The 27,271-nt window shown below is 45.0% G+C and overlaps 1 protein-coding gene across 3 annotated transcripts in view; it reads left to right on the top strand.

Annotated features, from left to right (window-relative positions):
- FLOT1 (flotillin 1) overlaps window positions 1-26,476 on the top strand; it is a 42,931-nt gene extending 16,455 nt beyond the window's left edge. For 2 of the 3 annotated variants that reach the window (XM_056539300.1, XM_056539301.1), the window contains exons 8-14: window positions 7,952-8,104; window positions 8,188-8,369; window positions 8,931-8,976; window positions 9,078-9,215; window positions 11,012-11,176; window positions 19,954-20,016; window positions 23,972-26,476. In XM_056539300.1, the coding sequence (XP_056395275.1) occupies window positions 7,952-8,104; window positions 8,188-8,369; window positions 8,931-8,976; window positions 9,078-9,215; window positions 11,012-11,176; window positions 19,954-19,998 (729 nt within the window). In that variant the 3' untranslated portion in view covers window positions 19,999-20,016; window positions 23,972-26,476. The remainder of the gene's footprint in view (window positions 1-7,951; window positions 8,105-8,187; window positions 8,370-8,930; window positions 8,977-9,077; window positions 9,216-11,011; window positions 11,177-19,953; window positions 20,017-23,971) is intronic. The other variant, XM_056539302.1, reaches the window with a different exon arrangement.
- The last annotated feature ends 795 nt before the right edge of the window (window positions 26,477-27,271 follow it).

Raw genomic sequence — 27,271 nt, 5'->3', positions numbered from 1 at the left:
GATGGTTTTCTCACATTTCTTATGTGATTTTCACCCCAATATTTATTTTTAACAATGTACAAAATGACTGTTGTCTCAGATTTTTCCCAGCTTGCAATGCGGTTGAGACCTGACTCACTAGTCAGCTGATGACAGGGAGCCTGTCTGCTTCACTGGGTGGAGGGATCAATCTGCAACTAATGCAACAGCTGTAGGCACCCTGATTGAAAACCACAGGTCTGCAGCTCATTTATGTTTCGATGGGTGGGGTGGCTGATGTGTGGGAAGGAGGAAGAGGGTATCATGGGATTTGTAGGCAAACAAGAAAACTGAAAACAGGAAATACAAGTTCACAGAAAGCTAGCCACAGCGTTATGGTAATCTCACAGCATAGCCATTTAGCCCCAAGACAAGCGCAGATCCTTCCTAAGCATGTCCAATACTGTCTGCCAGGTACATACTAAAATCATCTTATGGTGGAGAACCCCTTTAATAAATATCTGATCGGCAGGGATCCATCCACTGTGACGCCCCCTCCATTCATCTCTGTGGGAGAGGCGGAGTTACAATGTTCACGTGTCTCCACCTCTTCCAAAAAGATGAATGGAGGGGGCGTGTTTTCACCAGCTGACGCGCTGGATACGAAACTCGCCAGGGCCCCATGGTTGGACAACCCCCCCTTACGATCATACATTAATCCATTTAGGGGATACGTTTCTTACCGCTGGACATCTTCTTGCAGTAAAAATCACATGTATTTATTAAGTTTATTCACTGTGTTTCATTACCGTTTTTTTTTTTGTTTCTACTCATATAGTAACTGGCACAATGGAAACTATGAAACAAAAAGAAATTTGCCACATTGACCCATAATTTTATATTTTTTTCCTTTTATGGAGCTACAATTTTTTTGATAAATTTTTCCTGCAAATCTTTGTGATCTTTTATTTTGGTTGTTTTGTCTTGGAGGAGGAACATGTACTTAGTTTATTTATTTTTAATTATTATATTTAAACTTATTGTATTGTGACCGTAGCGTGTAAGGGGATAAACTGCCAGGATTGGAGGTTTCTCTGGTCCTGGCAGTTAGCGCAGGAGCCTGGCTATTATAACAGCTGGGTTCCCCAGATCTCTGGCAGGGAAGCTCCGCTGTTTCTTGCATGCCATAAAAAGGTGGCAGCGCACTCAAATCCCCTTTAGTGATCGCCATAAAAAACATATACACTGCTGGTTGACTCCTTAACGACACAGGACGTAAATGTACATTCTGATGCGGTCGTACATTTACGTCCTGTACATGACACGAGCACCAGAACGGTGCTCACATAATGCATGGCAGGTCCCGGCTGCTATCAGCAATTGCGCTGATGTCTGCCATGATCAATTCAGATCACTGCATCTGCAGCAATGCGGGCATTATACTGGATGATCGGATCTCCCGCAGGGATTGATCATCCAAGTTGCCAGACGGAGGTCCCCTTACCTGCCTCCGGCTGTCTCCCAGGGTCTTCTGCTCTGGTCTGAGATCAAGCAGACCAGAGCAGAAGGTCACTGATAAAACTGATTAGTGCTATGCCTATGCGTAGCACAGAACAGTATTAGCAATGAAATGATTGCTATTGATAGTCCCCTATGGGGACATAAAAAGTGTTTTAAAAAAACAAGCAAAAATGCCGTCACCCCCTCTCCACAGGCCTGCTGCTATCATGGATAAGGGCTGGTAAGCCACTTTCAGTGTGTGGTTCCAAGGACGGGATCGGTGTGTCCACGGTCCCTATGCCTATTAGCCAGACTGTCTGCATAGTTTTTTTTCATCCACCAGGTCACCTTCCCCATTCCTGCCGTCCGGTGACTCACTTTCAGTGTGAAGTTCCGAAGAAGTGGCTCTGTGGATTCATTAGACCTTTCTACCAGTAAGTCAGACTGTGTCTGCATATTTCCTGCACCTCATTCGTGCTTCATCTCTTTAGTCTGCAACTGCAGTTCTGGTGTGTAGCGCCATTAAGAGATGGGGTGTGGGCATTTCTTTCAGGTTCTATGGACCTCATGGCAGCACTCTTGGTTCTCCTTTCTTACAGCGTAGCGTTAGTCTTCTCAGGGCATAGTTGTGGCATGCCGTTGAGTGCTGAGACTGGTTTCCATGCTTCCACACATTTGGATGTCTGTGGTTCCCTTCGTGGTGGCAGTCTTGGTGCCCTTCTACTATCATTAGGTATCCATATCTGTGTCATTACATATGTGCTGTACACCCTGCTCATGTAGAGCCTTCCTCCCCTCCTTTTTGGGGGGCTGTACCTCAGGCCTTCCTGTGTAATTTTTTCCATAGGTCTGTGGCAGTTGAATACCTCTGTTGGGGCATGTGGCCTGCTGGGGCGACGACCTGTTCTGTGCTCATTCCTCCCTTTGTCAGTGTCGGTGGCGCTACACTGCCACTTTGATCTTTTGGAGTAACCTTCTTGTGGCCAGAGCCTGGGAGTCCCAGCTGGGCCCCCTTTTGCTTTTCCCTCCATTTCCGTCCTGAGGAGATGTTGCTGGGGGTGCTCTGGTTCGCTCCGCCCGCCGGGTCAAAGACCAATTAATCGTTGTTTTGGGCTCACTCCTAGACTGCTGTGGGGTACCTTATTTTCTGGGTCGGTCCTCCTAGTACTTTGGGCCTTCGTGATGATTGCGGTCCTGGGCACGTGTAGTGCACCTGCCCAGGTTTCTCCACAATTCCCTTGTGGGGCAGTCATTCTGTACAGCTCTTCTTCTTGTCCCGACATAGCAGTATGTTTCCCGGAGCGTTTTGCGGTTGTTGGTTTTACTCCTCCTACATGTGGGGCACCTCCCGGTGTCTTGAGAATCTCCAGTTCCATGTTGCCATTCGGGTTTCCGGGTTACACCTTACTTTCCTTTTCCTCCTTTTGGGGTCCATTTACTCCAGGGTTGGATGGCAAGTCTGTCTACCAGGTTGTTCCAGTCAGGCCATTTTTCGTCTGCAGCATGGCTGTGGTTTCTTTCCTCTGTTCAGCCTGTTTGGTGTCCTCTGAGTCCACTCTTCTTCCCGGGTGCTCACGCTGTGCCCCTGGGACGGTGTTTTTTGGCACTTTTTGGTTTGGATCTTTTGCACTATGCCTCTCTGGAGCCGGTTCCCGTCTCTTTTCCAGAAGTTTCTAGTCTTCACCTTGACTGACTCGCCTTTGGCTCTCCCTGGCGTTTTCTCACCAGATTCTATGGTTTTGGTTAGTCCCCTGTATGGGGTTCTCTTGTCGTTCCCTTTTTCTTTTTTTGTTCCCAACTGGGCTCCCCCTTTGTATGTCTGGTTCTGTGCTTCTTGGAGTTGGTTTCCTACCTCCTTCCAGGTTGGTTCGGCCCATCGGGTCTCTGCATCGCCCCTTCTTGTCTCTCTCTGTGGCCTGTTGGTTTAGAGTCTCTTCTAATCTCCATGGACAGTGGGAACTGCCGGACGCTCAGTTCCAGGCCTCGGTTGCCTTTTAGCCCTGGGTCTCGTCCATGAGTCTTATGGCCAGCTGGGGTTCAGTCTCCCGACTGACTCCCTTCCTCTGGTGTTGTTCTTCCCACCCCAGGGACTGCTTTGATACTTCCCATCGTCTCTGTGTCCCACAATGAAGAGCGACCGAGAAAATATTATTATTTTTTTTGTACTCCCTGTAAAATATTTTTCTCTTAGCCTTCATTGTGGGGACACAGCACCAACCCATGTCTTCATTCTTGTCCAGATGGCCTTTTCCAGTTCTTGACTGTTTCTCTAGGATTCCTTTTCTAAGGTCCTCCGGACTTGTCTCTTGGTTGGCTTCTCCTACTGCCGTTCAGATCACGGCGTAAAAAATGAGCCTTCATACAGCCGCGTATACGGAAAAATGAGAAAGTTATAGGTCATCAAAACAGAGGAATTTTAAAGGGGTACTCTGCCCATAGACATCTTATCCCCTATCCAAAGGCCGCGATCTTGGCTGCAGCTCCACAGACATCCAGTGCAAGAAGTGAACTTCGCTCCTTGCTGGATGACTGGCGATGCCAGGCGGAAACTCATGACATCACGGTCACGCCCCGCTCATGACGTCACGGCCATGCCCTCTCAATGCAAGTCTATCGGAGGGAGCGTGACTGCTATCACGCCCCTCCCATGGACTTGCATTGAGGGGGCGTGGCTGTGATGTCACGAGCGGGGTGCGGCCATGACGTCGTGAGCCTCCGGCGCTTCACCTGACCCTCTAAACGCATGCCGGGTGCAGCAAGGAGATCGTGGGGGTCCCGCTACACAGACGTCGCAGCTGCGGGACCGCCAAGATTAGACATCTAATCCCCTATCCTTTGGATAAGGGATAAGATGTCTAGGGGCAAGAGTACCCCTTTTAAGCATGTTAATTTGGTTAAAAAAGATATATAATATATATATAATTTTTATATATATATATATTATATATACCGTATAAGCCGAGACCCCTAATTTCAACCCAAAATCCCAGGAAAAGTTATTGACTCGAGTATAAGCCTAGGGTGGGAAATACCTCATCCCCCCCTGTCATCATCCAGACCCGTCATTAACATCCTCATCATCATCCCCTTGTCATCATCCCACACATCCCCCCCTTCATCATCCCCTTATCATCCCACACATCCCCCCTTCATCATCCCCTTGTCATCATCCCACACATCCCCCCCCTTCATCATCCCCTTATCATCCCGCACATCCCCCCCTTCATCATCCCCTTATCATCCCGCACATCCCCCCCTTCATCATCCCCTTATCATCCCACACATCCCCCCTTCATCATCCCCTTGTAATCATCCCACACCCCCCCCCCCTTCATCATCCCCACCCCCCCTTCATCATCCCCACACCCCCCCTTCATCATCCTCTTCTCATCATTCGCCCTCAGTGGTCTTCAACCTGCGGACCTCCAGAGGTTTCAAAACTACAACTCCCAGCAAGCCCGGGCAGCCATCGGCTGTCCGGGCTTGCTGGGAGTTGTAGTTTTGAAACCTCCGGAGGTCCGCAGGTTGAAGACCACTGCGGCCTTCAACATCATCCAGCCCCCTCTCACCCCCTTTAGTTCTGAGTACTCACCTCCGCTCGGCGCTGGTCCGGTCCTGCAGGGCTGTCCGGTGAGGAGGTGGTCCGGTGGGATACTGGTTCCGGGCTGCTATCTTCACCGGGGGCGCCTCTTCTCCGCGCTTCCGGCCCGGAATAGAGGCATTGCCTTGACAATGACGCAGAAGTACGTTGGCAATGAACGCACCTCTGCGTCGTTGTCACGGCAACGTGACTATTCTGAGGCCGGGCCCGAAGCGCTTAGAAGAGGCCTCCCCGGTGAAGATAGCAGCCCGGAACCAGTATCCCACCGGACCACCTCCTCACCGGACAGTCCTGCAGGACCGGACCAGCGCCGAGCGGAGGTGAATACTCAGAACTAAAGGGGGTGAGAGGGGGCTGGATGATGTTGAAGGCCGCAGTGGTCTTCAACCTGCGGACCTCCGGAGGTTTCAAAACTACAACTCCCAGCAAGCCCGGACAGCCGATGGCTGCCCGGGCTTGCTGGGAGTTGTAGTTTTGAAAGCTCTGGAGGTCCGCAGGTTGAAGACCACTGCGGGTGGGGGAGTTCACTCGAGTATAAGCCGAGGGGGGTGTTTTCAGCACGAAAAATCGTGCTGAAAAACTCGGCTTATACTCGAGTATATACGGTATACATATATATAATTTTTTTTTTTTTTAGCGATAGAATAATAGAAAAGTTTGTAGTCATCATTTCAATCTTATTGACCCACAGAATAAAGAAAACGTAATTTTTACTGTAAAGTGTACAGCGTGAAAACAAAACCTTTCAAAATTTGCAGAATTGTGATTTTCAATTTCCTCACACAAATAATATAATTTTTTAGGTTGCGCCATACATTTTATGGTAAAATAAATGATGTCATTACAAAGGACAACTGGTCGCGCAAAAAACAAGCCCTCATATTGTTCTGTGGATGAAAATATGAGTTATGATTTTTAGACAGCGAGGAGGAAAAAAAAGAAAATGCAAAAATTTAATTGGCTGCATCCTTAAGGCCAAAATGGGCTGAGTCCTTTAGTGGTTAATAGCAAATTATTTAGGGTATTTTTCCACTTACAGGGTTAAGTTTTTTTCCTGTATGTGCACTACAGTCATTTTTCTAAATGAATGTTTTTTAATCAGCGCATAAATACCTGAACAGAGCGCCATTTTCCTCGCTCTATGATGCTCGTAACTGCATTAAGAGACCAAACCTCCTGCTCAGTTTCCTAGGTAACCGTACTTAGCGTGAGGAGACCCGGCTCCGTAGAATCACATTACACAGGGTCTTGTGCTATATATGGTTACCTAGGAGACTGAGAAGGTGTCTCGGCCTTGTAATGCAGAGTTTCGAGCAGCGGGGGGAGGGGAAAATTGCGCTCTGTAGAATTTATTTCACAAAATGTTGTAGTTTCGCTTTAATGAGATGGAAAAACACCTTTATAATATCACATCATTCGTGCTGCCTTTACGTCCTTTTCTCCCAGAAAACTGTAAGAGGTCGTATGTACCCCAAAAATAGTAGCAATAAAAACTACAGCTCACTCTAAGAAAAACCAGTCCTCACACAGCTCTATAGAAAAGAAAAAGAAAAGGTTATAAGGGTCAGAATATGGGGATAAAACGCAATGTGTTAGTTGTACCACAATCTACATAACTGGGGTATCGCTGTACTGACACGCGGAGTAAAAATAATGGGGGAGTTTTATCAAAACCCATCTAGAGGAAAAGTTGCTGAGTTGCCCATAGCAACCAATCAGATCGCTTCTTTCATTTTTCAAAAGGCCTCTGAGAAATGAAAGAAGCGATCTGATTGGTTGCTATGGGCAACTCAGCAACTTTCCCTCTGGACGGGTTTTGATAAATCTCCCCCAATATCGTTTTACTGCACAGGGAATTCATGAAGTAAACCTACCAAAAAATTACAATATTTTATTTTTTGTGTGTGTGTGTTTTCCTCATTTTACCTCCCAAATTATTTATAAAATTTTTTGTTGTTGTTTTTTCTCACAATACATTATATCAGTGTTTCCCAACCAGGGTGCCTCCAGCTGTTGCAAAACTACAACTCCCAGCATGCCCGGACAGCCGAAGGCATGCTGGTTGGAGGCATGCTGGTTGGGAAACACTGCGCTACAAAATTGGGGTCCACTCTGATAGGCCATTTAGGAGTCTAGGAGAGCTGGGTAGTAGCCTTCAAGGAGTATTCCAGTGCTGAAAAACGTATCCCCTATCCTAAGGATAGGAGATAAGTTTCAGATCGCGGGGGGGTCCGACTGCTGGGGCCCCCCGCGATCTCCTGTACAGGGCCCCGGCAGCCCGCGGAAAGGGGGCGTGTTGACCACCGCATGAAGCGGCAGCTGACACGCCCTCTTAATACAACTCTATGGCAAAGCCGAAGCGCTGCCTTCGGCAATCTCCAGCTCTGCCATAGTTCTGTATTGAGGGGGCGTGTCGGGTGCAGCTTCATGCGGTGGTAGACACCCGCTATCTGGCCAGCAAGCCGGGGCCCCAGCGGTTGGACCCCCCTGCGATCTGAAACTTATCCCCTATCATTAGGATAGGAGATACGTTTTTCAGCACTGGATATCTCCTTTCGGCTGTCCGGGAATGCTGAAAGTTGTAGTTTTGCAACAGCTGGAGGCACCCTGGTTGGGAAACACTGCAATATATGGTAAATATAAGTGAAGGATGCCAATTTAAAGTTCGATTTGTCCCGTATTAACCCTTCTCCTCCCTATGATGTATATTTACTTCATGAGGGTGCGTTCACACGTACAGGATCCTGCGCAGATCTGATGCGCAGGATTTGTAACTGCAGATTAGGAGCTGTGCTCAGTCATTTAGTTTGCATTGAAATCTGCAGCATGAAATCTGCGTACGTGTGAACGTACCCCGAAACGGTATATTTTAATCTGTTCTCTTCATTACAGGAAGCGGAGGCTCAACAGGCAAAGGTATCTTCTCAGTACGTCAATGAGATAGAGATGGCGAAAGCCCAGCGAGACTTTGAGCTGAAGAAAGCCACGTATGACCTGGAGGTGAACACCAGGAAAGCAGAGAGCGACCTGGCCTATCAGTTACAGGTATAAGCCTTGTGATGTCTCCATCCGTTCCTGACACAACCAAGGAGGCATCCGGATAACCGGTCACTTTTGCTTGGTTGTAGGTGGCTAAAACAAAGCAGAAGATTGAGGAGCAGAAGGTTCAGGTCCAGGTGGTGGAGAGGACTCAGCAGATCCAACTGCAAGATCAAGAAATCCTGCGTAAGGAGAAGGAGCTGGAGGCCCAAATCAAGAAGCCGGCGGAAGCGGAGCGATACCGACTGGAGAAACTGGCTGAGGCCGAGAGGTGGGTTAACCTGGTCATACACCTTGGATGTTTGGGTGACAACTTAAGCTCTCTTCTATGGACACACACTCCATCTTGATCGAACATGCGTATATCCCCAGTAGAGATGGAGGATTAAAGGGCCAGCGTTTGGCGCTGTGGGGGTCGGCCACGCCCCTCTCGTCGTCATGGTCACGCCCCCTCAATGCAAGTCAATGGGAGGGGGCGTGACTACCGTCACGCCCCCTCCCATAGACTTGCATTGAGGGGGCGTGGCTGACCCCTGTAGCGCAAAAACAGCGTTTGGAGTTTAGTTCCAGTGGCCAGTGAAGTACCCCTTTAAGCTGTTGCCGTCTGCCACTGGTCAGGGCCTATCTTCCCTGAGAACAAAAGGATCATGTGTTTTCCCTTGCTTCCCTGACAACCATAATTGGAAGGTCCCTGTATTCAGTCGATGGTTGGCTAGAGGTAGCTGGTTTGGTGGACCATCCTATGTGTATGTTTGGGGTCACAGCTTTAGTATTTCCATCCTCACATGTTGTCTGTCCTCGCCTCTCCTCACTCGATATTCTTTACTTTCAGATTACAGCTCATCACTAAAGCAGAGGCCGAAGCAGAATCCATCAGGGTTAGTACCCCTTCCAATATGGACCTCTAAAAACATTTAGGTTTAATGTAAGCTGTTTGGGTTCTTTACACTTCTCCTCTTCTCTCTCTCCTTCCCCACAGGTAAAGGGGGAGGCTCGGGCCTATGCAGTCGAAGTCCGAGCTCGAGCCGATGCTGAGCAGATGGCCAAGAAGGCGGAAGCCTTCGAGCAGTATAAGGAGGCTGCCATAGTGGACATGTTGCTGGAGAAGCTGCCTGAGGTGAGTACACCTACCCCTTGTAGTGTTTATTGTTTACTTGTGTCTCAGAAATGTGCTAGAAGGGGCGATATGTATATAACTTTAACCCAGGTGAGAACTCCTCTATAAGTTAAAGGGGTATTCCAGTAAAAAACATATATACATACAGCAACAGAATATTTACTTTTTTCATATTAACTGGCTCCAGAAAGTTAAATAGATTAGTAAATTGCTTCTATTAAAAAAATCTTACTCCTACTAGTACTTATCAGCTGCTGAAGTTGAGTTGTTCTTTTCTGTCTGACAACAGTGCTCTCTGCTGACACCTCTGTCTGTCTCCGGAACTGTCCAGAGCATGAGAGGTTTGCTATCGGGATTTGCTCCTACTCTGGACAGTTCCTGAGACAGACAGACAGGTGTCAGCAGAGAGAACTGTGGTCAGACAGACAGAAAATAACTCAACTTCAGCAGCTGATAAGGAAGGATTAAGATTTACAAATCTGTTTAACTTTCTGGAACCAGATGATATGAAAAAAAGTGTTTTTCCACTGGAATACCCCTTTAATTCTCCATTCGTTACACAAATACACCTCTCGTATTTTTTTCTGTATGAATGAATGGATAATAAGTATTATTGGAGTTGATAACAGAATTTATTTTTCTAAAACCTATATTAAGAGAACTAAAATAATCTTAACTTGCCTTCCACTGCTCCCCTGGTGCTGCTGGAATCGCTCTCCCTTCCTCCTGCCCCGGTCTTCTTCTGGCTTCTGAGCGGCAGTGTGGTGTAACTGTAGAAATCTATAAGCAGCCCCACAATTACTACCACAGGATTAGATCCTGGCCATTTTCTTAGTGTGTAAGGCTGCATTCACATCTCGTTTTTACATTACGGGTGCCGGATCTGGCTGAGGGAGGGGCAAACCGGGCTCTCTCGTACCCCAGCCGGACCAGCGCTGAACTCCGTTTACTTTAATGAGCCGACCGAAGTCAAACGGTGACTCCGGTCGGCTCATTTTTGACCCGTATCCGGTTTTGTGAGCGGACCTAAAAGCGTAGTATACTACAGTTTTAGGTCCGGTCAGGAAACCGCATATGGGTCAAAAATGAGCCGACCGGAGTCACCGTTTGACTTCGGTCGGCTCATTAAAGTAAACGGAGTTCAGCGCTGGTCCCGCTGGGGTACGGGAGAGCCCGGTTTGCCCCTCCCCCAGCCGGATCTAGCACCCGTAATGTAAAAACGAGATGTGAATGCAAACACCCATTGGCCCTGATTTACTAAGAGTGTTGTGTAGTTTTCTTTGTGGGTTTTAATTCCCTACAATGTTTTTTCCACTGTATTTACTAAGGTTTCCCTACATTTTGCTTTGTTTTTTACACATGTTCTGATCTGTCGGGTTTTCCTCAGCTCAAATCCACCACATTTTCTGTGGAAACCTTAGTAAATATGTTTGGTTTTTGGAAAAATAACAGGGACACGCCCACTTTTCAGGTTTTCGCAGTAAAATGGAGAGTTAGTTTATTTATTTATTTTTTTTTTCAAATCTGGTGCAGAAAGAATTTCTTCTGACGCAATGTGCCAGAATCTGGCGCACAACCCAACAAAACATGTCGGGTTTACAGTAGTAAATCAGGGCCATTGTGTATGGCACCGGCTCTTTCCAGAGCAGTCACAGCCCCATGTGTGGCATTACCTACCTAGCACCAGCACGGTAAATGTATGGCGGATGGTGCTCAGGGGTTAGAGCTTTCTTGTCTTCCCTGCAGTCTGGTTGTCCATTCCCCTTTTTATATTTCATTTTGATTCTCTTTTCAAGATCGTGGAGGAGATCAGCAAACCCTTAACTAAGGTGAACAAGATTAAAATGGTGTCCAGTGGTGGAGGCGAGATGGGAGCCACCAAAATGACCGGAGAAATCCTGGAAATACTCAACCGCCTGCCGGAAACGGTGGAGAAGCTGACGGGGATCAGTATCAGCCAGGTTAGTAGTAGTAGTAGATGTGAGTTCTTAACAAGCAAGGTATAAGCTTCATAATGGCCAATTCCTGTCCACCGCACTCCTAATAGACATTTATAGGCATTACGGAAGAGGTGTTGGAATCTGTCTTCACGTCAGGCAACACATTGGCTAGACAGGGGTGCGGTTCTTATTTTAGAATAGAGATAAACCTTATTCGGCACTAGGGTAGAATGTGAGCTAATGGAGGCTCTGATCCATATTCACAAATAACTGTAGTAATAAATAATCACACTTCACCACTCCTGGGTTTTCTTATGAATTCTTTAGTAATTAATTTCTCCTTGTACAAAATGATCTTCAGTATCAAAAATATAAAAGAATACAAAAACTGATATCACCCATAGTGCGCACATAGAGACTAGGTTCTCTCATCTCAATGCCCCATTTTTCTATACATAAAGGGGTTTTCCAGTACAGAAAAGAACAACTCAACGTCAGCAGCTGATAAGTACTGGAAGGATTAAGATCTTTTTAAAGAGGTACTCCAGCGCTAAGACATCTTATCCGCTATCCAAAGGATATTGGAAAAGATGCCTGATTGCAGAGGTCCCCACCGCTGGGGACCCCCGTGATCTTCCACGCCGCACCCCGTTAGAATCAGTCCCCAGAGCGTGTTCGCTCCGGGTCTGATTACTGGCGATCACGGGGACGGAGCAAAGTGACGTCACGGCTCCGCCCCCGTGTGATGTCACGCTCCGCCCCCTCAATGCAAGTCTATGGGATGGGGCGTAACAGCTTTCACGCCCCTCCAATAGACTTGCATTGAGGGGGCGGAGCGTGATGTCACACGGGGGCGGAGCCGTGATGTCACTATGCTCCGTCCTCGTGGTCGAGATGGACTCAGCCTGAGGACCTCCAGCGGTTCCGGAAGCCGCTGAAGGTGAGTGCTGCATGGTAGATCCCGGGGGTCCCCAGCGGCGGGACCCCCGCGATCTGACATCTTATCCCCTATCCTTTGGATAGGGGATAAGATGTCCAGGGGCGGAGTACCCCTTTAATAGAAGTCATTTACAAATCACTTTAACTTTCTGGAGCCAGTGGATATGAAAAAAAAAAATGTTTTTAGTTTTTTACTGGAATACCCCCTTTAATAGGTTACATGGATGTCATTGGGGGAAAAAGGGGCAGCGTTTCCCAACCAGGGTGCCTTAAGCTGTTTCAAAACTACAACTCCCAGTGCTGTCCGGGCATGATGAGAGTTGTAGTTTTGCAATAGCTGGAGGTGCCCCGGTTGAGAAACATTGGCCTATTGCCCACCCCCTGAGTACATAGCAAATCACCTCTCGCGAGAACTTAATTCTGAAACATGAGATCGTGTGTTAAAACACAGGGAAATAACAATTTGCTGTTAAAAACACAATATGATATGGTCCCAATATTAACGAAGCAGTATATGGAAGTTCTGAAATCAACTCTTCACAGAAATACCAAATAATTACATCTCATTAAGTCCCTCCAGGACCAACGCACTCAATGTTTCGATCCAATAGACTTCTCTCTGCAATAATTTTCTTTTTAAGGGGTACTCCGCCCCTAGATATCTTATCTCCCATCCAAGGATAGGGGATAAGATGTCTGATCGCAGGGGTCCTGCTGCTGGGGACCCCTGCAGTCTCTCCTGCAGCCCCCCAAGTCATTAGCTCTCTAGAGCGAAGTTTGCTCCATGGCTGATGACAGGGGCCAGTGGTTCTTGATGTCATCGCTCCGCCCCCTCATGCCATCACGCCCCGCCCCCTTAATGCAAGTCTATGGGAGGGGCATGATGCCACACACCCCATCCCATAGACTTGCATTAAGGGGTGGACATGACGTTACGAGGGGCGGAGCCATAATGTTACGAACCGCCGACCCCTGTCATCAGCCATGGAGCAAACTTCGCTCTAGAGAGCTGATGACTTGGGGGGCTGCAGGAGAGAACACGGGGGTCCCCAGAGGCAGGACACCTGCGATCAGACATTTTATCCCCGATGCTTGGATAATCGTGAATAATGGGAAAAAACGGTCTTAGAGGCGCTGCGCAAAAGAGCTCACAATTAGTGACTCGAGCCAGCACAGGACAATTTAAATTTATTTTTCACAATGGACGACGCGTTTCGGCACAGTGTGCCTTCCTCAGGTCCAAACATACAGTGCAATCGCTGAGATGGTAAATTTGCAAGATGCACTTATGGAGTTCCTGTGTAGTTCAGTCCTGGCAGATCTATGTCTAGGGGCAGATGTCTAGGGGCAGATCCATAAGACAGTTTTTTCCATTATTCACGATTTGCCAAAACTGGCCCTTACGCAAGGGTCCAGTCCCGGTCAGAGTGGGGCAGCCATAACCTACCAATACCATACTTTTAGCAGCCATCTGTGAGCAGTGACCCCGGGACACCCGTGATCAAGGCTTGCTATCGGATCTGGCGAGTAGATCACGCAAGTAAGTCGATCTACGCAAACGAAGGGAGCGCCCTCTGTCTTTTTCCCCTTTTTTCTTCCCCCACATCTCTATCCTTGGCTAGGGGATAAGATGTCTAGGGGCAGAGTACCCCTTTAACTATTTCTTCAGTAGCCCCTTGTACTTCCTCTATCACCATCCACTGTAGTTCACTAACTTGGAGTCGGCATTCAGCAAAATGTTTCGCTACCTGTATCTCCATATTTATTCACTGTCTCTATCTGATCCCTACTGGCTGCTGTTCTAGTGATCATATTCCGGATTGCGCAGCGATGCTCACTAATCCGTAATTTAATGTTCCTCATTGTTTGGCCGATATAAATACGGCCACACGGGCATTTAAGTAAGTAGACGACCTGTGCAGAGTTACAACTGTACCAACCTTTAACCGGAATGTTTGTTCCTCGTAATGGATGACTGATATATTCCGTTCTGATAATGCTGTTACAGTTCTGACAGCTCACACACGGAAATGTACCTTTTTAATTTTTAAAAAAGTTTGTTTTGTGATTCTCTTTTTATTAAATTTAAATTTTTTTTTTTAAATCTGCTCATATTAGATAATTGGCCGGTGATTTTCTTTTCTTGTAAATATATCTTTGGGGTTTCCCAAATATTTTACCATATTTAGGATCTGCTCACAATAGCCCCCAATATTTATTCACAGCTTTTTTTAATCACTTGAGCAGGACAGTCATAGGTTGATAGAAATGTAATGTTATCCTCCATCTTTTTGTCTTTTTTTTTTCTTTTTCCGTCTTAATTTCTCTCTTGGAATCTCCTGTACCTCATCCCCTACATTTCTCACCAGACTCACTATATCCTCCTTCTACAAACTTCTCAATGAACATTTCCTTATTTTTAACACATTCCATTCTTCATCCCTTAGCGGTTTATGTAGATGGATCTTACAGAAAATTGTAAAACAGCTGAGAAATAGTTTGTGAGACTAATGAATTTCTGAACCATATTGAAGGTATAGAGGGGACTGATGTTTTTATGTACGTTGGGCATCAAGAGCCTCTATACTAACATACCAACTCAAGAGGGATTAATATCATTGAGAGAAGAACTGATTAAAGGGGTAATCCACCATAAGGTGATTTTAGTACGTACCTGTCAGACAGCAATGGACATGATTAGGAAGGATCTGCGCTTGTCTTGGGGCTAAATGGCTATGCTGTGAGATTACCGGCCGGCTTCATACAGGACATTGCTGCGGCCGGTGATAGGCTGACTGCTCTGTGATGTTCCCATCCCCAGCGTGAGGCCGTTACCGGAGCAACAGGGGAACTTAGGAAGGTGAGTTAACGTTTATTTTGTTTAATTTTGCAGCCCGGGCACAGGAATATGTAGTACAGTACAGAGTTCCAGCGCCGGCAGCCCACAACTCACAGGAGAACGAGGAGAGCAGCTCTTGCGGGTGATATATGATTAGTTCTACAATGTGGGGACAGCGCGCTGCGGCTGATAATTCATTCGAGGGAGGGCGGTATTTCGGTATGGGAAAAATTCATATAGTTTTAGGAAAAAAAATTTGGTATTCGGTATGAACCGGTATACCGCTTTGGACTACTCCAATCAGGCAGAGATCAAGAAGGCGCTGGAGATCAGATAAATTGTAGCTTTTCTTTATTCCCACAATCCAACGCGTTTCGCCGAAGTTCCGCTTCATCAGGCCTGATGAAGCGGAACTACCGCGAAACGCGTTGCACTGTGGGAATAAAGAAAAGCTACATTTGATCTGATCTCCAGCGCCTTCTTGATCTCTACCTGTATGGAGGGAATTTTTATTGCATCTATATAAAAAGGAGGCAGACAGGAATAATTTATTATTGAGACAGAGTCATCATGCCCCCCAGACTTTCAATGGGATCCCTAGGGGACAGTTCGTAAGAGCAAGAAGAATATGCAGAACCACTGAGGAATATGTTACAAATAAGAAAATGTTGATTGAGAAGTTTGTAGAAGGAGGATATAGTAAGAGGAGTCTGGTGAGAAATGTAGGGGATGAGGTACAGGAGATTCCAAGAGAGAAATTAAGACAGAAAAAGATAAAAAGACAAAAAGATGGAGGATAACATCACATTTCTATCAACCTATGACTGTCCTGCTCAATTGATTAAAAAAGCTGTGAATAAATATTGGGGGCTGTTGCAAGCAAATCCTAAATATGGTAAAATATTTGGGAAAACCCAAAGATTTATTTACAAGAAAGTGAAATCATCGGCCAATTATCTAAGACGCGCAGATTTAAAAAAAAAAAAAAAAAAAAAATTAAATAAGAATCACAAAACAAACTTTTTTTAAACCAAAAAGAAAGTTACATTTCCGTGTCTGAGCTGTCAGAACTGTAACAGGATTATCAGAACGGAATATATCAGTCATCCATTACGAGGAACAAACATTCTGGTTAAAGGTTGGTGCAGTTGTAACTCTGCACAAGTTGTCTACTTGCTTAAAGGGGTACTCCGGTGGAAACCTTTATTTATTTATTTTTTAAATCAACTGGTGCCCGAAATTTTAACAGATTTGTAAATTACTTCTATTAAAAAAATCTTAATCCTTCCAGTACTTATTAGCTGCTGAATACTACAGAGGAAATTCTTTTCTTTTTGGAACACAGAGCTCTCTGCTGACATCTCTGTCCATTTCAAGAACTGTCCAGAGAAAATCCTCATAGCAAACATATGCTGCTCTGGACAGTTCCTAAAATGGACAGAGATGTCAGCAGAGAGCACTGTGCTCATGATTTCAGCAGAGAGCACAGTGATCCAAAAAGAAAAGATTTTCTTCTGTAGTATTCAGCAGCTAATAAGTACTGGAAGGATTAAGATTTTAACTTTTTAACTGTTTAACTTTCTGGCACCAGTTGAGTAAAAAAAAAAAAAGTTTCTCACAGGAGTACCCCTTTTTAAGTTCTCGCGAGAGGTGATTTGCTATGTACTCAGGAGGTGGGAGCACGTTAGGGATACTTGAGAAAGGGGGCGTGTCCTCTGAAACGTTGGAAGTGTCAGGCGATTGCTCAGCTGTCCACCCCTTCGTGAGAGGAAGGATCTTCAGCCGCAGGATGCCCGTGGAAGGGCGAAGCTAATCCGCATGATGAGGACTGTCGAGCGCATCTAGTGTGCACTATGGGTGATATCGTTTTTTATTTTTTTATTTTTTATATTTTTGATACTGAAGATCATGTGATCAGTTTGTACCAGGAGAAATTAATTACTAAAGAATTCATAAGAGAACCCAGAAGTGGTGAAGTGTGATTATTTATTGCTACGGTTATTTGCAAAACTACAACTCTCAGCATGCCCGGACAGCCGAAGGTTGTCCGGACATGCTGGGAGTTGTAGTTTTGCAACAGCCTGAGGCACCCTGGTTGGGAAACGCTGCCCCTCTTTCCCAATGACATCCATTTAACCTATTTAAAGGGGTATTCCAGTAAAAAATAAAACTTTTTCATATCCCCTGGCTCCAGAAAGTTAAACTGATTTTGTAAATAACTTCTGTTAAAAAAAAAAAATTAAAAAAAAAAAAAAATATATATATATATATATATTATTAATCCTTCCAGTACTTATCAGCTGCTGAAGTTGAGTTGTTGTTTTCTGTCTGACCACAGTGCTCTCTGCTAACATCAAAAGTGTCAGCAGAGAGCCAGAAAGTTAAAATGTTTTTTCCCTGGGATACCCCTTTAATCATATAAAAATGGGGCATTGAGATGAGAGAACCTCTTCCTTTTTTTTTTTTTTTTTTTTTTAAGAGGAGGTTCTCTCAAGAATAAAAGTTATCCCCTGTCCACAAGAGATCAGTTATCCCCCGGCCCAATGGAGTGCCCCATTCATTCTTTATTTGACATCTAAAACATTGACAAGCACTGATCTTTTCTGTGTTCTTAAATGGGTATTCCAGCATTTTTTGGGAAAATAGTAAAAAATAAAAAATAAATACCTATCTAACCCTGCTCCCCCACAGCTCCTGTTCGCCTACTTCCAAGACAAGTTCTTGGTGCCGGACCTGCCTTCTCAGCCTGTGACTAATGATTGGCTGAGCAGTAAGGTCCTGCTCATCTCGGGAGCATTATATACACTGCTCAAAATAATAAAGGGAACACTTAAACAACACAATGTAACTCCAAGTCACTGACACTTCTGTGAAATCCCACTGTCCACTCAGGAAGGACACTGATTGACAATCAATTTCACATGGAACAGACAACAGGTGGAAATTATAGGCAATTAGCAAGACACCCCAATAAAGGAGTGGTTATGCAGGTGGTGGCCACAGACCACTTCTCAGTTTCTATGCTGGCGGTGCTTTCACTCTAGTGGTAGCATGAGACGGAGTCTACAACCCACACAAGTGGCTCAGGTAGTACAGCTCATCCAGGATGGCACATCAATGCGAGCTGTGGCAAGAAGGTTTGCTGTGTCTGTCAGCGTAGTGTCCAGAGCATGATGGGGCGCTACCAAGAGACAGGCCAGTACATGAGGAGATGTGGAGGAGGCCGTAGGAGGGCAACAACCCAGCAGCAGGGACGCTACCTCTGCCTTTGTGCAAGGATGAGCAGGAGGAGCACTGCTAGAGCCCTGCAAAATGACCTCCAGCAGGCCACAAATGTGCATGTGTCCACTCAAACGGTCAGAAACAGACTCCATGATGGTGGTATGAGGGTCCGATATTCACAGGTGGGGGTTGTACTTACAACCCAACACCGTGCAGGATGTTTTCGCATTTGCCAGAGAACCCCAAGATTGGCAAATTTGCCAGTGGCGCCCTGTGCTCTTCACAGATGAAAGCAGGTTCACACTGAGCACATGTGACAGAGTCTGGAGACGCCGTGAAGAACGTTCTGCTGCCTGCAACATCCTCCAGCATGACCGGTTTAGCGGTGGGTCAGTAATGGTGTGGGGTGGCATTTCTTTGGGGGGGGGGGGGCACAGCCCTCCATGTGCTTGCAGATGTAGCCCAACTGCCGTTAAGCACCGAGATGAGCTCCTCAGACCCCTTGTGAGACCATATGCTGGTGCAGTTGGCCTTGGGTTCCTCCTAATGTAAGACAATGCTAGACCTCATGTGGCTGGAGTGTGTCAGCAGTTCCTGCAAGAGGAAGGCATTGATGCTATGGACTGGCCTGAATCCGATTGAGCACATCTTGGACGTCTCCTCCATCCACCACAGACTGTCCAGGAGTTGGCGGATGCTTTAGTCCAGGTCTGGGAGGACTTCCCTCAGGAGACCATCCGCCACCTCATCAGGATCATGCCCAGGCATTGTAGGGAGGTCATACGGGCACGTGGAGGCCACACACACTACTGAGCCTCATTGGGACTTGTATTAAGGACATTACATAAAGTAGGATCAGCCTGTAGTGCGGTTTTCCACTGTGATTTTGAGTGTGACTCCATATCCAGACCTCCATGGGTTGATAAATTTGATTTCCATTGATAATTTTTGGGTGATTTTGTTGTCAGCGCATTCAACTATGTAAAGACGAAAGTATTTAATACGATTAGTTCATTCATTCAGATCTAGGAGGTGTTATCTTAGTGTTCCCTTTATTTTTTTGAGCAGTGTATTTTATATTTCTATATTCTTCCCATGCTGCGTCTTCCACAGGGGTATCTGACAGTCAGGACCCCTCGTGACCACTCCAAGGTCAGAGAACAGTGACACTTTTGTCCATTTGGCTCTGTCTGGTATTACAGCTCATATGTGATTACTGGAGTGTCAGATACAACCTGTGGACAGATGTGGCGCTGTTTCTGAAAATACAAATAGAGCCGACCCTTTATTTAGGTTTGGATATTAAAGGGGTGCTCCGCTGCCCCAGCGTTCAGAATGTTTTGTGGAACACTTGGAGTGGGCAGCGGGGGTCTTCAAGTCAAGGCCACGCCCCTTGTGCCATGACTGTTGCCACACCCCCTCCCATAGACTTGCATTGAGTGGTGTGACATCACGAGGGGCGTGCCCTTGATGTCATGACGCCTGCACCCAGCATTCTAAATGAATGCCGGATGCTACACAGATATCGCAGCTGTGGGGCCGCCAAGATTAGACATCTTATCACCTATCCTCTGGATAGGGGATAAGATGTCTAGGGGCAGAGTACCCCTTTAATCCTTGGGCATCTCCTGAGCAGACCCAAGGATTGTTGGCCAGTCAAATATCTGCCATCATGCCAACGCCCAAAGCCCTTACCGGTCCTGGAAGACCAAACGTCAGTGATAAATCCTATAAGGCAGCAATGTACCATGGAGCCTGACATGACTTCTTTTTATTCTGCTGCGCTATTTTCGGGAAGAACCTGCAGGATGGAAAGTTGAGCCAGCCGCTGATCTCAGTATGACCCAGGGTCAGCAGCCAAGTGAGTGGTCCTAATGGGACTTGTGCACGATTGTATCCCTCCTGGTTAACTTTATTTGACCCTAAAAGTTCCTATTGACATGAGATGCAGTATTTCTGTTTGCACTTTGCAGCTCCCTTGATCACCTTAAAGGGGTAGTCCGGCCATTAAATCTTTTTAGAAACCAATCGGAACCCATGCTTACCTTCCTAGTTCCCACACCCCCACCGCTATGTTGGAGCTTCCCTGTTCCCCGTGATATCGCACGCCTTCTTAGCCAATCAGTGGCTGAGGTGGGACATTGCTGCGGCCACTGATTGGATCGGCAAGCGCATGACGTCACAATCCTAAACCCCCCCAGCCTGCCCAGTTTTTAAATAGAACTTAAGGGGATGACAGAAAGATATACAGATTTGTAAATGACTTGTATATAAAAATCTAGCTGCTGTATGCTCCAGAAGTTGTGTAGTTATTTCCAGTCTGACCACAGTGCTCTATGCTGCCACCTCTGTCCATGTCAGGAACTGTCCAGAGCAGGAGAGGTTTGCTAGGGGGATTTGCTCCTATCTGGACAGTTCCTGACATGGACAGAGGTGTCAGCAGAGAGCACTGTGGTCGCACTGTAAAGAACTACACAACTTCCTCTGGAGCATACAGCAGCTGATAAGTACTGGAAGGATTAAGATTTTATATTGAAGAAATGTGCAAATCTATATAACTTTCTGGTACCAGTTGATTTGAAATCCCCCCCCCCCCCTCCGGAGTACCCCTTTAATTGCTGGACTAGCCCTTTAAAAATTCCACAGTATTTGCTTATATAAGTGCCACCTCTGCCATCCTGCTTCTTCCTTTTCTTTGTGGCTGCTATCCCTTATTCCCAGCTCACATGTGGCTGATCTTGACCCAGGTTTATTTTATTGGCAAGGTTGTGCTACTCCCATATTGGCATGTGTGGGGGGAGGGGGGGGTCTGATTTAGGCAATCCTTTTTGGGGTACATTCACAAAGTTTCCTCCCTTCCTCTGTTCTTTGCATTCAATATTTGCCATTTAAAAACCTGAACTTGTGAACACAGCCTAAGGGGGTTACCCAGGAATAAAAAAAATAAATAAAAATTTCTCCTTTAGGCCAGAACTCCACTGAGCTTTTTGCCCTGCGATTTTTGTGGCATAAAAACGCCAGAAAAACTGCCACAGTTTTTCCCTGCGTTTTTGGCGTTTTTTCTGGCGTTCTCACCTTTGTTTGGAATTTGCCATTTTTGGCCCCTTTTGCTTTTTTTTTTTTTTTTACAAAATAGTTGGGTACAAAAAATAAATAAAAAAGGATGCAGTAGGGATGTAAAAATGTATTTAACTAAATGTTTATTTTTTATAACAACATTTTTATAAATTTTTTTATAAAGTGTGTGTTTAACTTTTTTTTTTTTTTTCACATTTTTTTTAAGTAGTACTACTGCTCCCAGCATGGAATAATAATTTTACATGATGGGAGTAGTAGTACCTGTATTATAGACATATCACCCCGGGTGTCAGTCTGACACCCAATGCGATCGTCCATTATATAGCAGTGATGTGGCTCTATACAGCGCTCGCATCTCTGCTCTATTCACATCACTCATATTTTCTGCCCAGAGCTGTGATTGGCCGGATGGTTTCAGCCAATCACAGCTCTGAGGAAAAGATGGATGGATGAATGAATGAATGAGTGACCGGCCCGGAGTACAGTGCAGAGCAGGGATGCGAGCGATGTATACAGCCGCTCAGCATCTCTGCTATAGACAGGACGGTCACATCGGTTGTCAGTAGTGACACCCGCTGTGATGTGTCCTTTAGCAGGCACTACTACTTCCAACATGGAGCACACTCTGTTCCATGCTGGGAGCTGTAGTACCTGCATTAAAAGACAGATCACAGCGAGTGTAACTTCTGACACCCGCTGCGATCTGTCTATTAATGCAGGTACTACAGCTCCCAGCATGAGGCTGAGTGTACTCCATGTTGGGAGTAGTAGTACTTGTAGTTGAGGAAAGATCACTGCGTGTTTCACTCCTGACACCCGCTGCGATCCTCCAGTATAATGTATGAATGCGGCGGCCGTTCTCCTATGGTCCCCTGCACGGCCGTATATATACACATATTCCTATTTCTCACAGAGAGCTGTGATTGGCTGGAACCATCTGACCAATCACAGCTCTCTGTAGGAAATATGAATAGGTGTATATATACGTGAGTGCAGGGGACCATAGAAGAGCGGCCGCCGCATCTATACATTATACAGGAGGATCGCAACGGGTGATCTGTCAATAAGTACAGGTACTACTACTCCCATCATGGAAGATTGTGTTCCATGCTGGGAGTAGTAGTACTACCTAAAAAATTTAAAAAAAATAATTATAATTAAAAAGTGAAAAACACGCACACAATACATTTTTATTATTGTCGGCTACATTTTTAGTGATTTACCCGCCCACATAAATTGATCCCTGTTTAAAAATTAATAAACATTTCGTAATAAAAAAGATACATTTCGTTAGGTACAATTTTTTCCATCACTACTGAATCTTTTTTATAAATAAATTTTTTGGGAAGTCCAAAAAAGAATAAAAACCGCCTGCAAAATTTAAAACCAACATGGTGTTTTTCTTGGAGTTTTTGCTCTCCCATAGACTTCTATGGGATGAAAATCCAGCCTCTGAGCCCGAAATTGCTGAAAAATGGCAAAAGGATTAATAAAAAAAAAAAAAAAAAAAAAAAAATGAAAAACGCCAAGTGAATCTGGCATTTTGCAGTTTACCATTGACTTGCAGCTAACATCTGGACGCGGTGTTTTTTCACTGAAAGTTTAAAAAATTGGGAAAATTGGCGTTTTTGAAGGCATTTTTGAAAAAAAAAAACCTCAGTGGAGTTCCAGCCTAAAACTGCACCACACCTGTCCTGAGACTGTGTGTGGTATTACAATTTGGTGGCTCTATTCAGTTCAATAGAAGTGAACTGCAATACCACACACAACCTGAGGACAAGTGTGATGCTGTTTTCTTCTTTAAAAAATAAATAAATAAAACAGCTCTGTTTTTCTATTCCTGAATAACCTTTTAGCTTTCTATAGTGTCTTAAACCATAATAGCATTAACCCTGTCTAGGATATGGCAGATTTAGGACCTTTTGCATTACAGCACTGTTTCCCAACCAGGGTGCCTCCAGCTGTTGCAAAACTACAACTCCCAGCATGCCCGGACAGCCGAAGGCTGTCTGGGCATGCTGGGAGTTGTAGTTTTGCAACAACTGGAGGCAACATGCTTGGGAAACACTTCATTCGAGCCAGGGAGCTTCACGATTTTTCACTGGCCAGGTGCTATGTATTTCCATAACATGTATAGGGATATGAGGATTCACCAGCTCTCGATATTAGAGGGGTATACCATGAAAAAAACAAATAATAATATACATATATATATATATATATATATATATATATATATAAATAAATTCATATCCACTGGCTCCAGAAAGTTAAACAGATTTGTAAACGACTTCTATTTAAAAAAAAATCTTAATCCTTCCAGTACTTATCAGCTGCTGAGGTTGAGTTGTTCTTTCCAGTCGGACCACAGTGCTCTCTGCTGACACCTCTGTCCATGTCAGGAACTGTCCAGAGCAGGAGAGGTTTGCTATGGGGATTTGCTCCTGTTCTGGACAGTTCCTGAGACAGAGGTGTCAGCAGAGAGTACTGTTGTCAGACAGAAAAGAACAACTCCACTTCAGCAGCTGATAAGTACTGGAAGGATTAATCTGTTTAACTTTCTGGCACCAGTTGATTTAAAAAAACAAAAAATGTTTTTTTTTCCAGTGGAGTACCCCTTCCCTTTAAGTAGCCACGGTCCAGATCCCTGATACCAGCAGTTTTTGGGGGCTTTCTCAGCTCCGGCTGCTGCCAGACACCTTCTTTAACCTCTTCTTCTTCTTTCTCTTTCTCTATAGAGTATACAGAAGAAGCCCGGACGCATGTCCTAACTGAAGACTCCCCCCGTGGCATCCCTCCCTCCTCTACATGGTGCCTCCGAGATTTGTGTGTGTTCACTACATGTATCATGGCCGCGTCTGATGACCTATACCTGCTCAGATGATGCTGTCAGGGACGTTTTCCTCACATGTGGTTTGAGTTGATACTGTGTATTTTTTATTTGTATGATTTTATGCTATTATCTCAGGGTTTCCCAACTAGGGTGCCTCCAGCTGTTGGCTGTCCGGGCATGCTGGGAGTTGTAGTTTAGCAACAGCTGGAGGCAGCCTGGTTGGGGAAACCCTGAATTATCTCCCAAAAAGCTGTGTATATATATATATATATATATATATATATATATATATATATATATATATATATATAATATATGACGTCACTCCGCTAACTACACTATGCAAAACTATCCCATTGCTTACCAAATCCCAGAATAGCCACGGACCTCAGTGCCAGTAATAGTAATGTCCGACCTCAGCGAATGAATTGTCTTATTTCATCCACGTCTAGCCTTTGTACCATCTCGTCTAAGCGCAGTCGCCTGGATCCCCTGCAGGGGGCAGTATGGCAGGCCCCGTCAGCCGCTGTGCTGTAGTAGATTTTATTTGACCTATTTAAAGGGTACCTTTCATCAAAAAAACGTTTGATATATATTATAGATTAATGTATGCAGAATAACTTTCCAATAGCATGTTATTAAAAAATATTCTTCTTTCTAATTAATTTTCCACTTTGAAAAAATGACCACTAGAGGTCTCCCTACCAGTCCTGGCCACAATACCTTTTATTTTTTTTTAAATATATTTCAGAGTCCTAATCTCAGACTGCAGCCGGGACACAGACGAGCTCAGCACTGCTCCCAGCCTGTCAATCAGACAGGCAGGAGCAAGCACTATGCTCATAACACTTCATGGCATACTCCAGACTCTGCCTTACTGCATGCCCTCATTCATTTTAGTATCTGAGCTCCGATCTTTCCTCCCAGATTCAGAGCTGCCAGCTGAGCTTGTCTGTGTCCCGGCTGCAATCTGAGATTTAGGACTCCAGCATGAGTCTGAAATCTATAAAAAGGGCTTGCAGCCAGGACTAGTAGGGAGACCCCTAGTGGTCATTTTTTGAAAGTGGAAAATTAAATAGAAAGAAGCATATTTTTTAGCACCTTAAGGACTCAGGGCGTACCTGTACGTCCTGAGTCCGCTCCCGTTCTATAACGTAGGGCCAAAAAAATGAATAAAAAGCGATCAAAAAGTCCGATCAATACAAAAATGGTACAGCTAAAAACTTCAGATCACAGCACAAAAAATGAGCCCTAATACCGCCCCAAACGCAGAAAAATTAAAAAGTTATAGGGGTCAGAAGATGACAATTTTAAACGTATACATTTTCCTGCATGTAGTTATGATTTTTTCCAGAAGTGCGATAAAATCAAACCTATATAAGTAGGGTATCATTTTAACCTTATGGACCCTACAGAATAAAGAGAAGGTGTCATTTTTACCGAAAAATGTACTGCGTAGAAACGGAAGCCCCCAAAATTTACAAAAGGGCGTTTTTTCTTCGATTTTGTCGCACAATTATTATTATTTTTTTTCCCCGTTTCGCCGTAGATTTTTGGGTAAAATGACTGTCATTACAAAGTGGAATTGGTGACGCAAAAAATAACCCATCATATGGATTTTTAGGTGCAAAATTGAAAGACTTATGATTTTTTTAAAGGTAAGGAGGAAAAAACGAAAGTGCAAAAAATGGAAAAACGCCGAGTCCTTAAGGGGTTAATAACATGCAATTGAAAAGTTATTCTGCATACATTAATCTATAATATATCAAAAGTAGGTTTTTTTGGATGGAAGGTACCCTTTTAAAAGCTTTATCTCCTTTTCGTTAAAGCCCCGTCACAGCCATAGTCATGGCGTAACTATACTGAGCGCCAAAGGAGATATCATCCTTAAAGGGGTACTCCACTGCCCCTGCGTTTGGATCATTTTGTTCTGAACGGTGGGTGCGGGCGTCTTGACATTACGGCCATGCCTCGTGATGCCATGCCACCTTAATGTCAGTCTATGGGAGGGGGCATCTGCCATGACCATTCGGAACAAAATGATCCAAACGCTGGGGCAGTCGAGTACCCCTTTTAAAGGGCCCCCGTCCTGAAAGAGAAACACCCCCAGTATCCAACACAGTTGGTGCCGCCAAGAATGTGCTGCTTGTTCTACGATCCCCCCCTGTGTTCCTTCCCCACAATGGCTGCTCCCGATCCTGCGTGTTATGTTGGTGAGCTTGTGCCAGTCCCCCGAAGGCTTATGAAGGTTCCCATGTTTATTATAGCTGTTATATTATAGTATATTGTGTTTTAGATTATACATCGTCCACGTACATGTGAACATTTTTACTGTGAAGTTATTTGCCTGTAGATGATCAATGCCTTATAATATTGTCATAATGGCTGAATAAACATTGTATATCTCACAGATCCTGTATTCTAATGGCTTCCTTATATACTGTCTAACGTTAGAGAACCTCTCATAATCTTGTTAAATGTTACAATCCTCCCGGGTCACTGCCCCCATTCATGATAAACCACCCCCTGCCTTCATTTTTATTATTTGTTAGTTTGCTAACTTGATATTATTCTGTATTTTCTGCTCGGTCAGATTCACAGATTGGGAAGGGGCGTTCCCCAGCAGGCGTGACATCATCTGAAGCCATACAGGGGAGAACTTTCTCCCTCACTCTGCTACACACAGACCAGAGCAGTTCAGTGTGAGATGAGCTATGATTGGCCAAGGCTGCACACACCCCTCAGCATTTCAGACTGCATTTCCAGATTTTGGACTTCTGCCAGTCCAGCAGGAGTCCAAAGTCTGTGCAAGAGATGGGGGGGGGGGGGGGGAAATGTGTTCTGGACAAGTAGGGAGACACCTAGTGGCAGCTTTTTTAAACACAAAACATAGAAAACTTCATTCTTTTTTTAATCAAAATAAAGTAGAAAGATTATTTATTTACCATAATGAGTGCAATAGCAACAATTAGTTTTAATGAGAGTGCCCATTTAAGGCTGATCGCTGTACGTTCTACATTAATTTGTACCTGTCATATCACAGAAAAAAAATTCTTGTGTTACTGTGATGTAGATTCGTTACATGTATTTTGTATGTACCTAGCTTCTGTATTTGGCGCACAAATCCCAGTTCTGCTGCTCACTCATTCTGATATCCACTACCTCTGACACAGACAGAATTGGCAGCAGAGAGTGCTGTGGTCAG

This window comes from Hyla sarda, chromosome 9 (genome assembly GCF_029499605.1).
Source record: "Hyla sarda isolate aHylSar1 chromosome 9, aHylSar1.hap1, whole genome shotgun sequence".
Classification (NCBI taxonomy): Eukaryota; Metazoa; Chordata; class Amphibia; order Anura; family Hylidae; genus Hyla; species Hyla sarda.
This window is presented reverse-complemented; position numbering and strand designations above follow the sequence as displayed.